Source organism: Haliaeetus leucocephalus, unplaced genomic scaffold (genome assembly GCF_000737465.1).
Source record: "Haliaeetus leucocephalus isolate CR32 unplaced genomic scaffold, Haliaeetus_leucocephalus-4.0 Scaffold194, whole genome shotgun sequence".
Lineage (NCBI taxonomy): Eukaryota > Metazoa > Chordata > Aves > Accipitriformes > Accipitridae > Haliaeetus > Haliaeetus leucocephalus.
In genome coordinates, this window is record NW_010972630.1 from 1024600 (window position 1) to 1041913 (window position 17314).

The 17314-nt window shown below is 39.5% G+C and overlaps 1 protein-coding gene across 5 annotated transcripts in view; it reads right to left on the reverse strand.

Annotated features, from left to right (window-relative positions):
- The window catches only part of NUP155 (nucleoporin 155kDa), a 32233-nt gene extending 15866 nt beyond the window's left edge, over positions 1 to 16367 (reverse strand). For 3 of the 5 annotated variants that reach the window (XM_010565654.1, XM_010565655.1, XM_010565651.1), the window contains exons 1-18: positions 16228 to 16367; positions 14732 to 14869; positions 14297 to 14393; positions 13118 to 13188; positions 12427 to 12519; positions 11461 to 11627; positions 9880 to 9985; positions 9269 to 9342; positions 8869 to 8960; positions 8639 to 8736; positions 8392 to 8544; positions 8030 to 8130; positions 6425 to 6595; positions 5259 to 5369; positions 4261 to 4355; positions 2638 to 2726; positions 1263 to 1325; positions 81 to 143 (exon numbers count right to left, since the gene is read on the reverse strand). In XM_010565654.1, coding sequence (XP_010563956.1) covers positions 81 to 143; positions 1263 to 1325; positions 2638 to 2726; positions 4261 to 4355; positions 5259 to 5369; positions 6425 to 6595; positions 8030 to 8130; positions 8392 to 8544; positions 8639 to 8736; positions 8869 to 8960; positions 9269 to 9342; positions 9880 to 9985; positions 11461 to 11627; positions 12427 to 12519; positions 13118 to 13188; positions 14297 to 14393; positions 14732 to 14869; positions 16228 to 16363 — 1918 coding nt within the window. In that variant the 5' untranslated portion in view covers positions 16364 to 16367. Of the gene's footprint in view, positions 1 to 80; positions 144 to 1262; positions 1326 to 2637; positions 2727 to 4260; positions 4356 to 5258; positions 5370 to 6424; positions 6596 to 8029; positions 8131 to 8391; positions 8545 to 8638; positions 8737 to 8868; positions 8961 to 9268; positions 9343 to 9879; positions 9986 to 11460; positions 11628 to 12426; positions 12520 to 13117; positions 13189 to 14296; positions 14402 to 14731; positions 14870 to 16227 lie in introns of those variants that run through there. The other 2 variants (XM_010565652.1, XM_010565656.1) reach the window with 2 other exon arrangements.
- Between the last annotated feature and the right edge of the window lie 947 nt (positions 16368 to 17314).

Here is a 17314-nt window from a genome sequence, read left to right on the forward strand (position 1 = left end):
CATTTGAATGCAAATAAAAAAGCCTAGTAAAAAAAAAAAAAATTCTCCCCTTTCTCCAGCAAGGGAAAAGAAGGCATTACCCTGCCCAGGTGTTGTCAAAAAGCTAAGATTAGGATATGGACTATCAACAGTCAAGGGGGAACCTAAAAGGGAAAAGAAATAAAGGTAAGTTTGTTAAAAACAATTAAACAAATAAAAAAACCCAAACCAAAATATAACCCATAAAATCCCTGTGCAAAAGCAGCAAAGTTGTTAAATCAAGTACTTTAAGTTAGAACCATTCCAACAGCTTTTATTTACAGTTAAATACCAAATTGCACTCATTTCTTATCAAAACAACACTCTGTCAGTGAGCCAAATGGATACACTTCTTTCAAGTGCTGTTATTAAGCATTTTTTTTCCCCAGCACTCACGTGTTATTTATTGCACACCATCTGTTCCCTGCATTGGATATAATACTGTCTGCATACCTTTTCTTGTTCTTCACCTTCTGACTGCTCCCATTCCTGATACGGGCACCTATTCTCAAAGCACTCACTTTCAGTCATTTACATGTTTTCAAAGAATATCAATTTTACCTTTGAAGCACTCAACTGAAAGAAACTGGTATTGTTACTCTTCATTTTTACATGAGGCATTTTTTACATGTTTGTTGGACAAACACTACAGCAACACCGTTAACTTGGAATGTTCAGTTTGAGACTGTCCATGGCCTCAGATTCAGCTGTGAATACTCAACTCTTCTGCAAATTAAGTCTGAATACCTAACTTAAGAGCCCAAAATATAAGGAACACATGTGGTCATCTACAAAAATGTCCATGTACCTTCAGAATGTGGGATGATATATCACAGAAAGGGCAAGAAAACTGGCACTCTGAAAATTCGGCTTTTATCAAAGAATCAGTCCTTCTTGCCGTATTCACTATAGTTCTCTCAACTTGGCAACAAACAACAGCACAAAGGATAACAAAGTCTTTCACTAAACAGTGCCAATGCATTCTCAGAGCACATTCACCTGTGTGCCAAGCAAAGCACAAACTTACAGAAAAGCAGCATGCGAATGCATGACTAGACTTTAAACAGTGAGAAAAAGCGGGAACTACGTTAAAGGTGCCCGGCTTTTTAATGATAACATTATTGCAATGTAGTTTCACATGCAAAATTTCAAGGTGTTTTAATCAATTTCTGTCAGCACTGCCTGACCCACCATGTGGGACATCCACAATATCAGAATCTTAATTTCACATGACAGTTCTCTACCCTTTGAGCAAACGGAGTAAGTAGTAGCAGAAGAATGGTGCCATCTTCCACCTGGACCTGTCACTGAAGCAAAATGGAAACACGTGCTTTGATACTAGGTTTCAAAGAGGCATATACACAGCAAATGATAACAATATCCAAACATTCAGACTTGGGAAAAATATATTTACTTCTAAAAGGAGACACGTTATTGATGACAGAGCTTCCTGTTATTTCCTCCACACCTTACTTTCATTTTCAGTCTGCTTCTAGCACCTGTCCTCCCCATAGCTGCTGTCTTCTCCAACTCAGATTTAATTTTCCATTCTTAAGTCTTGCCTCAGCTCCTGCCCACATTGCTACTGTTACACACCATCAAGCTTGAAAAGTGATGCCACTGATGCATTAAAAATAGGTACTCTTCATAATGGTTTAGTACTAGTTAAGAATTCTGAAAAAGACAGTCAACTGTTTTTCCAAAACTTCATCCCAGTTCAGCACACCTTTCTCCAATACTTAGGAATTTGGATATATGTCAAAAATGGTACTGAAATGGACTTTTATTGCATTCCAGACAATCAAGTTTTTTCCAAGTCTGATGTGCAAGATTGAATGCCACATGTCAGATAAGGGTAAAGGATCTTGGAAATTAACAAGTTACTGATAAATAAATTAATTAATTAAATTCAGTAATTCAACCAGAGTTCCAAATTCATGATTATGAAGTTCTTTTTTAAAAACCCTTAAGATCTGGAGTTGAGTAATACATGTTAAGGGACAACTTCCTGAAGCAACTGTAGAAATTTAAGTGAATTCGAGTAATGCAGAAAGGCCTTCACTCCAATAAACATCAAGTTCTGAGGAAAAAGAATAGGCACTATTCTCATTTGTAGGTGGCACTGACAACCTAAGCAGAAACCCAGTGTTGAAGCTAGAGCTTTTACAGCGAGAATCACTCCAAACACCTAATCCATTTCTTGATCAAAACTTTTCTTCTCATAAGCATATCTGCAGAGGTATGACAATGACACTATAAGAAGATACTCTGCTATAGCCACACAACAACCAACTAATCTTTGTAAAGTTTGAACTATAGTATTGATAAATTGTTCTCTGGCTGCTGAAGTGCCTCTGGCAGCAACAAATGTATACCTTCTTCACATAGTCTTAACAGATTATATGCAACACCCAGACATAGTTTGAGGTCACGTCACCCTCTCACTAAATCCAAAAATCACTCAAGAGAAATGGAAAAAACTCTGCAATTAATTAGCCAGTGAGTGGAAAATCAAGGACTATTTCAGACAAAAAGAACACAGGTACTTGTGAGAAGACAAAATACAACATATTTAAGGAAAAAAAGCCTGTCCAAAACCATGAAATGCTTGCTACTTACCGGCAGGAACAGGAGAACCCAAAATAGGTCCAACATTGCTTGGAGGAGGCAGAGCTGACGGAAATCTCATTTGTGCTTCACCACCATACCTAAAGTTTACATGGAAAGACAAAAATTCCTCACATTTCATATACAGTCCCATTTAATTTGCATGTCTTTGAGAATTAACAGAAATTTTGATGTTCTTTTAAAGTGGGGAATAAAAAAAAAAGCATAATTTTTCAGAAATATTTGTGACTGTATGATACTTTCGGCAGAAGAAAAGAAAACTAACTGAATACGTGTTATATGAAAAGCATTAACACATGCAATTGCAAAGTAAGTTAGATGAACAACTAAAATTTTTTTTTTGGTGGATGTTTTAAGTTCTGTGGTGATATCATATGACCTGACTTTGAAGACAAATTTACCAATTCTCAAAATCAGGCTTATGCTTTAGTATCTTTTTAAGGTTTGCCTCTACAGGAAAGTGGAAGGGAGGACACAGTTGAGATGACCTGTGCTTATCCTTCTATTGTCCACAAGTAATTTCTATCCATCTCTCTCCTGTACCTCTACAGGAGCACTTTCTTACATCTTCCCTTGCTAACTCCTATCTCTCCAGAGTTATCATCCACATTTTCTCTCAGATCTTGTAATGTAATTGAGTTTAACAAAAAGCAGCTATTCACAGCCTACTCAGAATAGCTGACTTGATCTAACACCTGCACAAGTTTTGGAAAAGAACAAGCAAGCTTTTGGGAGCATAACACTTGAACTCTAGCACAAACACACAGTCAAAGCTGCACATTTTATCATCACTTTCAACAGCTGTATCTTAGCAAAACCCTTTCTTCCTCCAGGCTACATGCCCTGTGAGGACAGCCAAGAGACTCACAATACACCAACCTGTTTAATGCAGCTAATGAAAATATATGTATCCGCACCATACCAAGGATATGCAGTCCTTAAGATACATAGATGACAAATTAATCCTCCAGAGTAGAAGCCCGTACTTCCTCACTCAATTTGCAGTGGAAAAAACCCAAACCAAACCAAACAATCCCCTCCCCTCCAAAAATAAAAATCAACGTCTATGACCAAGAGCCATCAGGCCCTGAACAGGGTAAGTCTATTTGAATATAAATTTCCTTGGCACAATGGTGAACAGCATACATAACTACAATACATTAAGAAAAAAAAAAACCCAGACCAAACCAAAACAAAAAAAACCCAAACCCAAAAACTCCACAAAAATTAAAAATTTTGTCTGTTCTTTTTCCAGCTGTCTGAGTTGGTGTCTTTAAAGATATTACTATACACTACACTTCAATGAACTGGGATACTGTGAAGCACAGATAAGGGCATTTCAAGCAGATTCAACTACATTTTCAATAGCCTCCTCTACATGTGGAATAGAAGCATCCAAAAGGGGAACGAACCAGAAATCACCATTACAGGAAGCTTCCTTTGTTGATGAGCCCAAAATTAGTGCAAAAGCATATTTTACCAGATTTTAATAGCCTACACTCATTTTAAAACAATGCTTGCTCAGGCAGCAGGTAAAAGAGCCTGTACAATTATTTAATGCCTGTAGTGATCCTGAGCATAATATTCAGAACAGCCTACAGAACTGAAACTTACCTGAAGAATGCTCGAGTAGCCCAGGCAGATACTTCTCTATCACATGCAGCATTAGAACAGGCCAAGATAAGGCAAGTGGCACAGGCCTGATCCTCCTAGAGCATATTACACTATTAGTGTGGCAGCTTGTATCACATTGATAAGAAACGTATAAAGGTTATATTGCTCAATAACTAAACAGTAACTACTTTTTGCATGGTTTTATTTAGAAGGCAAGGAAATCAGCTCTTCCCGATTATAGACAGGAAGTGAATCATGGTGAGGCATCCCACTGTAGCAGGTAAGTTTTTGTTATACACAGTTTTTGCAAACTCAGTACAATTACTGGCAGGAGACAATCTCCACGTCTGTCACCTAATTATGACTAAGATTCATGCAATTTCTACAGAAACGTAAATTAAGATTGTGTTTGAAGAAAAAATCTATATAAATAATGGTTTGCATATTCTAATGGCATGTTAAAATATCACTTAAGACGTCCTATCAAAGCACAACAGAATAGAGTGAACATTCACTACAGATACTAATCAGTACTAGTCAAATTAAAATTGTAATCCACAATAGCTTCGTTCCTGCTTGTTATTTACCTTAAACAAAAAAACCAGAGCAATTATCCACATTTCTAATAGCCTTAAAAATGTAAAAATCTCTTGTAGTGGTAGGAATTAAAGTTTTTTAGAAACTCTTCCTCCCCTGCTCTTAGATGAACCTCCTTCCAAAACTAAGAACTGCATTATACTTCTGCGTACAAGACACATGAGAATTTCAGGGAAAGTGATTACACTTCCATTTTTAGATATCATAAAATGAGAAGTTGTTTCTCATTATACAGTCTTGTTTTATGTACACAATACAGCAGGAAAAGCTAATACTTTAACTGATAAATGAAATGTTAACTAGAAGTTTAAAGCAACAACAAAAAGATGTTAAAGAAAGTAATAAGATTTACATAAATGTTATAAATCTTCCACTTTTCTTAACAGGTCAAAAGTTCTTACCTGATGCAACTTGAAAAATCTTTCAATCTCTTCTCCATCTCCACCTATATTGCTGACAAGCAGATGCCGCAGCTGATCGACAGGTCTGAGTTTATGAAACATAAAACTCCCCTAAAAGTAACCCAAACTAAGTTAGAATAAAGTTGTCTTTCCTCTGGCCATCCCAACACCCTCTCCCCACAATGCTTATCTTTAGCATTCTGAATTTTCCTTCGTCGCACTATTGATCAAAGTATAACATGAATGGTGCCTAAAGCCCAGTTCCCATTCACATGCGGAAAATTCTCTAGTGAGTCTAGGAAAGGCAAGAAAAATACTGCAATGGCTATAAATTCTCCATGAACTGAGTTAATTTTGCTGTTCTTAGCCTAACATGAAGCATACAATACAAACATATAGCAAGTATATACAGAAAAGAAAGGCTTTATGTATCTTGCAAATCCTCAAAACTGCCTGGAAAAAAAAGCTTGAATTCAGGATCAAGAGCATGGTAAGACTCTACACTCAAATCATCTTGCCTGCATCCATACTAACTACTGAAGAGGGTCCAATTAGTGCCTTTAACAAAACAGCTGCCATTAAACAAATGCAGGTTGAGTCTAAAGGTTGCAAGACATTAATGATTGAATTTTTTTTTTTTTGTTTAAGACATTAAGTGCCCTAAAACATTGCTATATGTAACCAGAAAACAGAAGTAGGGAAGTTAGTTTCTTTTTTCTTTTTGTGGGTTTTGTTTTTAAAACCCTTTCAAAAAACCCTTTTGAGATGACTTCTATGACAAAGAAGACATTATTTATTCAAATTTCAATTGCCAAGAATATTGACTCAAACTATATTTTTTGGGCAGCTGGTGTCTGTTTCAATTTCATATAATCATGAGTGTAACCAAGGTTAAGAGAACTTCTCAGATGATCTGTACCTACAAGGGTCTCCAGAAACCAACAAAAACTATTAATACACTGTAAAAGAAAAGCTGGCCCAATAGCTTTGAGTAAATTTAAAATAGGTAAGGATGGTTTCAGCAACCTTCTTCCTTATTCCTTTTTATGTTCAGAATATAATCCATAAAACATATCCAAAATTAATAAACATAGACAGGTTTAGATCAGTCTGCCAACTTTATACTTAGTGTCCTGATTGCCTATATTAAGGAAACTAATACTCACCTGGGCTGAGAGGAGAACAAACTTCTTAGGTGGCAGCATGTGTTGCTGCACAACAACAGGTGAATCAGTTATTGGAATAATGTCTTTATTTAGCGGTGTTACAATCTTCTGAACTTTAAATTCATCAATAGCAGAAAGAGCCCAGGAATGTCCATCAACACGGGTAGTCATCTGAACAACAGATAGATATTATCCAAATTTTGGTAACAGACATGGATTTTGTACATCCATGATGGTATTTTATTATTTACCATTTAAAACTACACAGATCAAAATCTATTCTTGACACAAGAAAACCCAAAGAAAATAAGCAAGTTCTTGTATTGTCTAACAGAAGGTTACCACCAAATTTGCAGCTCTGTATATACTGTTGCTTTTGGGGGACAGGGATAGTGTTTTGTATTTAAATGTAAAACAACTTGCAAAGTGGGATCCTTTAATGCTGCTACAATATAAACAGCAACAATCTGCTAACCATATCAGAACAAACTACCAAAGGTATCATGAATTTACATAATTTCTTAAAGAATCAAAAAATGTGGCAACTGAATGATAAAGGTTTAAAAGACTTTCACAGTTGGCCACAGTACTTCAAATGCAACTCAAGAGACATACGGTAATGAAGACATTCCAGAAAACTATGTATGCTGACAAGGGAACTGCTGCTCAAGAACAGACTGCAGTTTTGTTTGGGAAACCTAGCTGTCTGTTACTGTCAAATGCCTTGGAAAAAAAGAGAGAGGTCAGCACTTAGGATATTTATGTGTAAGTTTTTGCAGGCAAGGGATCTGGAGAAATTATAAAGCTCCTTTGTAAGTTATTAAACCAGCAGATAAATCAAAACCTTACTTTGAAACTTTTAACTTATACAGTCTCTCCATTTACTTCAACTTTACCACTGCTCCTCCAATAATACTGTTTTTGACATGTCACTCCTCTACTTCAGCAGACTTCTGACTTCCTTCAGAGATGGAATACCTGGAATGTTCTCCCTGAACTGATGCACAAGGCAACTAACCCACTCCAAACTCCTCTTACAAACCCACTTATGTAACAATTAGGAAAAAGAAAATCAGAAAAAACCCCATGAAATAATGAAGAGATTAATTATGTCTGACATTTAATGAAGACGTTGCATATCAGTTTAAAAAGAAACCCAAAGTCTCTAGCACCTATATTTAAAACAATCTTTGCCAAATTTTATCCTCATCAAAAAACACCACTAGGGACTGTGGACCATGTCTTCCTGTGCTTGTGCACAATATGCAGCATGCTAGACAACTTTTTCAAATATGTTAATTAGAAGTCAAGTTCTTAAAAGTCAAGGCAATTGCTTTTGATATATAGCATGCATCAAGCTAGAAGTATGGCTGAACTAGGAATTCCTACTAAGAGATCAGTCCCCATTCACTGACAGACAAAACTGCCTACTATTTTTTTTTTTTTTGAAGCATATAGATTAGTAGCTTGGTAAGCATTTCCAAGCTCCTCATGGAAGTTTTATGTGAGCTACCCATTTGCAGATAGTATTATTCAAGTACCTGTTATCAGAAAGGAAAACTTCTCTAGATTCCACCAAAATTGTATAAAAAGTTGCTTTAGTACCTGTGTTTCCATCATTGGCTTTTGAAAAGGGAAAGAATCGTGATTGATACACCACAGGATGTCATTATCCTCATTTTCTGAAGCTGCCATCAGCAGGACCCCTAGCAAGAACAGCGATATTAAGTTTGTATTAGAAGCAATAATCATGCATTAGCTGCAAATTCATTAACTCATTCCTTATGCAGTAAAAATCAATCTTTAAGTCCTAATCATGCAATCTGAACAGCAAATAGTATCTCCTGAGTTTGTATGTCATAGGGTTCTTCAGAAGGTCACTTTTAACCTCATTTGCCATCTCCTCTGAAAGGTATGAACAAATATGGGCCTAAAATAAAATCTCTGAGCTGTGTTCCACTGCTTACCTTTGCTATACAGAGCTCTGTGAACCTTTGTGGGCTTCTCCACATTAGAAGAAGCTGAAAATCCAGGTGGCAAACGGACATGAACCAAGGTTAACGTGGAGGGACGAGCTGTTGGATGCTTAAATTGTGAAGTACTAAAATACAGTCGGACACCTGAACAAAAGATAAAAAAAGGTCACAATTTTGCTAAACTGTGCAGATGCCATTTGTCAGTTTAAAAGGGGAGGAATTGCTATTGCTTTCTCACCTGCATGTGTGATTGCTAGTAGTTGGCAGTCTATGGATTCAGAATTTTCAATCACTGCTATCTGAACAATAGGCTTAAATACAGAGCGATCTATTGTTCTAAAAAACAAAGCAAAAAAATCCCATACACTCTCAATCCAAAGAAATAAGCAAACAACGTTCTTCAAAAATACAGGATGAAACTATAGGCCTTAAAGAAAACCTCTTACATTACAATTATCATAAATATACCTGGCAATGCTCCCAGCAGCAGAAACTATAGCATTTTGTGAAAGAGAAGTAACCCTGGTCATTCCCTGACCATCTTGTCCCAAATCGTAAACCTGCAATTCAATAATACAACTTAGTGATTTACAGCTGAATGATTAATACAGCCTCACCTATCAAGCAGCAACTCAAAGTCTATTTTTATTTCATCCTCATGTTTCCATATAATTGAGGGGAAGATCAAAAGGCTACTCTTTCCTCAGAAGAAAGTATTTTAGGTCTTCAGCACACACTTTGTTACCAAAAGATAAACTACAATAATATCCTGACATACCTACAGAGAATTCCCAGGTACTGAGGAAAACTTAAGAAGTTATATACACATTAGTAACATTGCCAAGAGTCATTAGAAGAAGTCACATACTTGCAGCACTCCTTTTTCTGAGCGGGTGTGTAAGATATTTCGAGAGTTGTCAATGGCGATTTGAACTACAGGATCTGGGGGTGGGGGGGAAAACAGGGAGAACCAGCAAATCAACACTGGATTTGGTGAAAACAAATTTAAGACAGAATATCTGTAACATAATTAATTGTAAGTTAACAAAAACTGCAGAGTGCCACACAGGACTCCTACCAGAAGTGATTTAAAACAGCAATCAATTTCTCATAATTATTAGTAAACTAAAAAAAAAAGAACCACAAATTGTATCATAATTTCAAATTATTTTCCACTGAACAGTGAAAAATTCTTTACTTAAAGATTCTGTTTGCAGTGATCCCACTAAGCACATATTAATTTTGTACTACAGAACACTAACTTTAGTCATAAATGTCAAACTTTCCAGGCTTTGGTATCCATAATCTGAACTAGACACACAAACAAGTGAGCTGATTTTTGTAACTGTCAACCACTGCAAGTTTCATTGACAATAACTAAATGCTCCGAATGAGGAAACTCTTCGGTCTGACTTCCTGGTAGTATTATTTAAAAGGTTACATTACATTATTGGGTAAGTCTTTAACATCAATACGTACCATCCTCTGAGAATGTGAACTGTAGCAATGAAGGAATAAGGAAAGACAGCGCGCTCTTTGAATGATTAATTTTTCTACAGCGCTGGCTAAACCAGCCTGCTTCAGCCTACAATTTAAAACAAATACAGCGTTGAAAGAAAAAACAAAACAAAAACCAAACTAGTAGTAAAAGTCCTTAACAGGACAAGTATGAAAACAAGTAAAAATCTAACTACACACCACTGATTTAATTGAAAAAGTATGTATTATTCAATTGAAAGAAATAGGTTATCATTAGAAGGAAAATTTTACATAAAAAAGGATGCAGGATGTCACAATTTTAATTTATTTTTTAAGTTGACCAGAGCTGCATTGCTATTCCTCATATAATTACTACTTCTTTAAAGGAAATGCATCTACACTAAGATGTCACAGCTGTTGTGCAAAGTTGTGGTTTTGGCTGGGATACAGTTAATTTTCTTCACAGTAGCTAGTGTGGGGCTATGTTTTGGATTTGTGATGAAAACAGTGCTAGTAATGCCAAGATGTTTCCGTTACTGCCGAGCAGTGCTTACACAGAGTCAAGGCCTTTTCTGCTTCTCACACCACCCCACCAGTGAGTAGGCTGAGGGTACACAAGAAGTTGGGAGGGGATACAGCCGGGACAGCTGACCCCAACTGACCAAAGGGATATCCCATACCATATAATGTCATGCTCAGCATATAAAGCTGGGGGAAGAAGGAAGCGGGGGACGTTCAGAGTAATGGCTTTTTTTCTTCCCAAGTAACAGTTATGTGTGATGGAGCCCTGCTTTCCTGGAGATGGCTGAACAGCTGCCTGCGATGGGAAGCAGTGAATTAATTCCTTGTTTTGCTTTGCTTGTGTGCGCGGCTTTTGCTTTACCTATTAAACTGTCTTTATCTCAGCCCACAAGTTTTCTCACTTTTACCCTTCTGATTCTCTCCCCCATCCCACTGTGAGGGAGGTGAGTGAGCAGCTGCGTGGTGCTTAGCTGCTGGCTGGCGTTAAACCATGACAGAAGCCATAGAATCATAGAACAATTTAGGTCGGAAAAGACCTTCAGGATCATCGAGTCCAACCATCAACCATGCCCACTAAACCATGTTCTGGAGTACCTTGTGTAGGCGCTTTTTGAACACCTCCGGGGATGGTGACTCAACCACTTCCCTGGGCAGCCTGTTCCAATGTCTGACAACCCTCTCAGTAAAGAAATTTTTCCTAATTTCCAATCTAAACCTCCCTTGCCGCAACTTGAGGCCATTTCCTCTCGTCCTGTCTTCAGCCACCTGACAGAACAGACCAGCACCCACCTCACTACAACCTCCTTTCAGGCAGTTGTAGAGAGCGATAAGGTCTCCCCTCAGCCTCCTTTTGTCCAGGCTAAACAACCCCAGCTCCTTCAGCCGCTCCTCATAAGACTTGTGCTCCAGGCCCCTCACCAGCTTGGTTGCCCTTCTCAACATGCAACATAACTATGCAAGAAAAACAACAGCAAACCTGACACGTTTTAGAACTCTTAGTGCCTAGATCCCACAACAATGAAACAATGAAAAATGCCTGTGTGTAAAACCTATAGTCACCTGGTATGCTACTTCATATAAGCAGCCATCTTTTCCAGCCAAAAAGATACGTCCGTTATCAGTAGATGTTATTGCCAGAATGTAAGTATTGTCAGTAGGGAGCGAATAGAGAGGATCTGGTAGCAGCTGCATTCCACCAGACATACTGTCATTGAGCGATCCAGTACCTTAAATAAATAAATAAATAAATCTTCAGTTTTAAAGTTGTTCTAATAAATATTACAGGTCTGTGAAAAGAAGCATTCTGGAAAACAGGAAAATTTACAGCAAATTTCATTAATTACTAAACACATTCTGGAATAGCTATTCTCCCAAGTGAACTGCAGAGTAAGAAATCTGCTGTTTTAAAAAAAATTGAAAGTAATTTCTCTGTATAAGTTTCCAAGTAAGAAAATGCAGTGTTTTTCATTTCCATACATTGTCATCTCCTCTAAATCACAAATCTAAAACACAGATCTCCAATTTTTTTCTCTTTCACATCAAGATAGTCTAAACAGAGAGCAGAAGATTGAAATCCTCTCACTTTCTGCAAAAAATTCTGCATTTTCTCTTTTAATACATATAGCATAAAAAAAAGGTATCAGGTTCTCAGTTTCTGTGGTTGGAATACAAATGTCAACCAGGTTAATGAACTGTATTCACCAGTTCCAAGATTGATGCCCATCTCTTCTCTCCCTCTCCAACATGCTGTTTAATTAACAGGAGTACCTGTTTCAGAAGCTCTTTTTATGTTAAACAGGTGAGTAATACAACTCAATGCTCCTATGGGACTCCAGAAGCCAGCAACTGCAAACCCCATGAAAATTATTTCCCCCTGACTGTAACATGATTTAAAAATTAGCAAGGCACTTAGCACATGGTCTTGTTTTACTTTTTTTTTAACTTATTTTTTAAATGACTACTAATAAAGCAGCTAGATGTATTTGTTAATGCACAAGTGAGAATGAAGGGAGAAGAGAGAATTACCTGCTTGTATATTAGCACAACTCAACCCTAAAATCACAATATCCACAGGGGTAGCCAGAACAAGTAAGTGTCGTACATGAGGCTGGAAGATACCTAAAGAAGGGGAGAAAATAAAATTTTAGTTTGCAGCTAGCCTCTCAGATCACAATGATGTATCCAATATATCAACTGGAAAGACACATAACTGATTAAAGGGAATAGTCATATTTAAGACCTAATGATCTGTGAAACTCTAGAATTAGGAAGGGGGATCAGTAAGCAGTTCAGCTTCTAGTTCATGAAATACAGGATCTTTAAAATGACATTTTCTTATAATGTGCTTCTTTTAAATTCAACCTATTGCCAATTCAACTTTGACTTCAATGTTACCTAAGCAGTAGCTACAAGAAGAACTGGGAGGGCTAGAAACTAGGATCTCATGGAAGTTATCACCTGAATGTGTAAATTTATAAACAGCACAAATGTTAGAATACGATGTGGCAAAAACATGCAAGCTTATCAGTGTAAATGCTGTTAAACTATACTTATTTTTGGCTTGTAATTAATATCATGTTTCTAAAAACGAAACAAACCCATGTATCTTGTGTATACATATATACACATACACAAAATACAGGTTTTCACATATATAAAAAAACATATAGAAGGCTCAATAACCGCTTAATTCTAGTCACTGTCATATATTTCTTACCTCCCTTTGGCTTTACAAGACCCACTGCAAGAATAGTTTCACTAAGGCCATCAAAATAAGCCAGATCTCCCCTGTCAACAAGAAAAAAAACCCAAAACCTGCATAAAACTTGTCACGTAGGATCACGTAACAACAAAGTAAATAAAATCAGAATCTGTATATTTAAAAATTATAATACTTATTGTAACACTCTGAAGCCATCTACATCTTTTGCTCTGGGTGAAAGCAGGTCCAGAAGAATGGAATGACAGAGAAGTTTCACAGCAAAACTTTATTCGCAATCATTTGACCTGCTTGAAGCCCCTATAGCTGAGTTTCAAACCTGAAACCTAACTGCAGTATTTTATATTTTTGGATTTTGTTAACTCAAACAGTCTATTCTGAATTACACGATGCAGCATATGTAATGCTGATTAACACAAAGAGGGAGGAACTTACATGATTTTTTTTTCCCCATGAAAATTATCTAAAGCAAGAATTCCCAACCTGCTCCCCAGCACCTTATGATTAACACCATGAAGTGTTGTTTTATTAGGGGAATGTATTTAATGTACTGTGACACAATGTAAATGTATGGATAGGAGCTATAAGAGCCACAATCTGAACTTTAATCTTCTTAAGAAATGCAACAATATGTACAAAGCAATTCTTACTAAAATAATTAATGAATAGGCAAATAAAAGAGCAAGACTGCAAATTATAAACATATTGCTGCCATTTGAAAATATAATAAAATCATTTTCAGTTCTATGCATCCTTAAAATAAGCTAGGCAGGAGAGCTTCAATTACAATACTTCAAAGTACTAATGCTGTATTATTGTGGGAATGATTGGCCACTGTACATGAATCAGAGTACTTACTAAATCTACTTAGAAAAGTTAGGCAATTAGTATAATTTTTTTCTTTTTTGGCATAAGCAAAGCCCTAGCATAAATGCAGCAATGACTTTAGTGTATCAGCTATGTCTAACACTAACCAAATGCATCGTCCTTTCTTTCATCTCTAGATGATTTGGCAGCAATATTACTAACTCTTAAAAATGCTTAAACACTTATTATCCAAAAATTTTAGTAAAACCTAAAAGGAATCAAAGTAAGTTAAACTGAATAGCACACCTCTGTGCTACCAATAATAGTTCCAGTATAATACCAATCATCAGGAATGTGTTTTCTACATACCCATCTTCATAGTTCCACATAAAGATGTCACTGTCAATGGTCAGCCAAGCTCTGCTAATTTCTGGAAATACTCCCATCATACAATTGCACTGCATATCTGAAGCACTGCTGATGTAAGGACTAAAAGCACTTCAGCTAGCAAAGGCAAAATCCCTTTTGAAGCATCTAAAAAAAATAATGTTACTTTATATGCAGCAGTACACAAACTGTGTATCATAAACCTTCAAAGTTCTTCATACAGAAACTAATTCCACCAGCAAGTGTGCACAAATGGACCTTGCTACCACTTGGAGTGTTATGAAGGGAACATGAACAATATCAAAGTTCATTACTGGGAGTCTGACAGAAAGATCGTGAAAAAGATTATGGGAGAAAAAAGTTTGTTTCTGATATTATTACCTACACAACCTAGCACATTATTTTTTGTAAGGATACGTCCAAACTGCTCCACTAGCTCCGGGGGAAGTGGGACTCTGCGGACTGAGCTGATCTCCGGAAGATTAGGTATTGTCAGCAAACCTGGTCCTTGCAAAGGATAATCCATATCTGACATACCAGAAACAGTAGGGCTACCTGCAAGCAAGAACAACAAAAAAGATTAAACTTCTTCTAAAGAATGAGAAATCTACAAAAAAAGGTTTACATTCTCTCTATCTTTACCTGATTGTTTCCTAATCTGTGAAATCTAAATTAGACTAATCACATTTCCCATTTTACTTTAGATGAATAACACAGGCCTTCAGACTACACAGAAAAAAATGTCTTGATACTGGAGACTTTAAGCATATAAATACCAATACCCACAACATATGTGTAAACACACGTTTCTGTAGGAGCAGGACCACAAACAATAAATCTAAATCTCAAATCAGACATAAGTAAACAGATCTGCAAACAAACTCTTACAATAACTCATCTGGACCCCTGCTGACTCTCCACCCCATTTTTTTGTGTGATACTCTCCAGCCCTTTCTTCATCGTACCGCCAGACTTTAAATATGCCACATGAATAAGCCAGGAGCATATTCCTTCACCTAGAAAAGCTGATCTGTACTCCCAGTAACAAGTGAAAGCACCCATGCACACCCATTATTTGATGTGATGTGTATCCATGATGCTGCTAGGGCAGTTACACTTTGGCCATGCACATCACATTGTATCATAGCAGAAAACATACTTTCTTTGTATCCTGACACCCCTGGATATGCGTTAATTAGGTCACCTACAGCTCTAGAGTGCCTTTTCACAGCCCACTTGGCCAGACAGTGGGCACCAATGAAGTAGGAAATGCTGTCCTGGTATTTTAAGGAGAACAAAACAAATGTCTGAGAAGAGATATACCTTACATCTTAACTACATGTGACGTACAGCTATAGACAAATCAAAGTCGCTCAAAGAGGCTTAAGAGTGATTTTCAGGCTGGTTGTAACTTAGGGATGGCGCTGGGCACTCGGTGACCCTATAAGCATTCTGCAAGAGACTTCCCAGCAGACAGGATGGAAAACATGTGCCATTTTCTTCACCTTCTGCAGGTATAGAGGGCCAAAGAGCCAGCCCAAGCTCATTCCTCCTGCAGCGCTCCCCCTATCACGGAGAGATCCCACATCCACAACTTTCACCCACTCACCAAAGCGCGCACTACACGCCCACCCCCCACGTCCCCCCAGAAGCCTCAGAAGCCCTCAGACTCAGCCCTGCCGCCGTCCCTGGGAAGGCAGGGCCAGCAGCCGCTGTCCCCGGGGCCTTGCCAGGGCGGGAGCCGCCAAGGGCCGGGGATCGTGCCCGGCTGGCTGCCCGCCGAGGGCCCCCACGCGTGGCCGGCCAGGCAGCGCCGGCCAAGGCCGACCTGCAGGGGGTCGCGGTGCGACCGGGGCACCGGGGCGGGCGAGGAGACGACAGCCGGAGGCAGAGTGCCACCGAGTGCTCCTCACCAGGCGCCGGCACTGCCAGCAGCTCGGACAGGTCCGGGTAGCATCGGTCATCCTGGATCTGCCGGTCGATGATGCGGCCCGCGATCTCCAGCGCCTCCTGCGCGGTGGGCGCCGCGGGGCTCATGGCGGCGGGCATGGCGACGGCGATGGCGACGGCGGGGGTCGGGGCCCGCCTCCCCACACGGCCAGAAAGCGCGAACTCGCCACCCGCCAAATCCCGGCAGGCCTTGCGCGCGTGACACAGTTCCAGCGCGCCGATTGCCGTTTCCGCCCGCGGCGGGAGGGGGAAGGGCAGGGCGGCGCGGAGCGGCCGGGCCCAGAGCGCCGGCGGCGCCCGGTCGGGCTGACGGAAAGGGGGGCTGCGGGGGGGAGGCGGCAGGCAACGCCTCTTGCGCTTGGGGGTCGAGCGTTGCCGGAGAGGAGCTGCCGAGGCCGGGCAGGCTGTGAAAGCCAGGTCATAGAGGAATAGAATCATAGAACCATAGAATCATTTAGGTTGGAAAGGACCTTCAGGATCATCGAGTCCAACCATCAGCCATGCCCACTAAACCATGTTCTGGAGTACCTTGTGTAGGCGCTTTTTGAACACCTCCAGGGATGGTGACTCAACCACTTCCCTGGGTAGCCTGCTCCAATGTCTGACAAACCTCTCAGTAAAGAAATTTTTCCTCATATCCAACCTAAACCTCCCCTGCCACAACTTGAGGCCATTTCCTCTCGTCCTATCACTAGTAACTTGACAGAAGAGACCAGCACCCACCTCAGTACAACCCCCCTTCAGGCAGTTGTAGAGAGCGATAAGGTCTCCCCTCAGCCTCCTCTTCTCCAGACTAAACAGCCCCAGCTCCTTCAGCCGCTCCTCACAAGACTTGTGCTCCAGGCCCCTCACCAGCTTGGTTGCCCTTCTCTGGGCCGGGGCTGCGGTGCCTCTCCGGGGGGTCCTGGGGGGTCCTGTGGCCCGGCAAGCCGCTGCACGGTCCCTGTGGGCCGCCCCAGGGCCAGGCGTGCTCTGTTGTGATGGCCCCCGGAGGCCCAGGACGCCGGAGGAGAGCAGCGGGAAGCAGTTCCTGCCAGGGGTGTGTGGCCC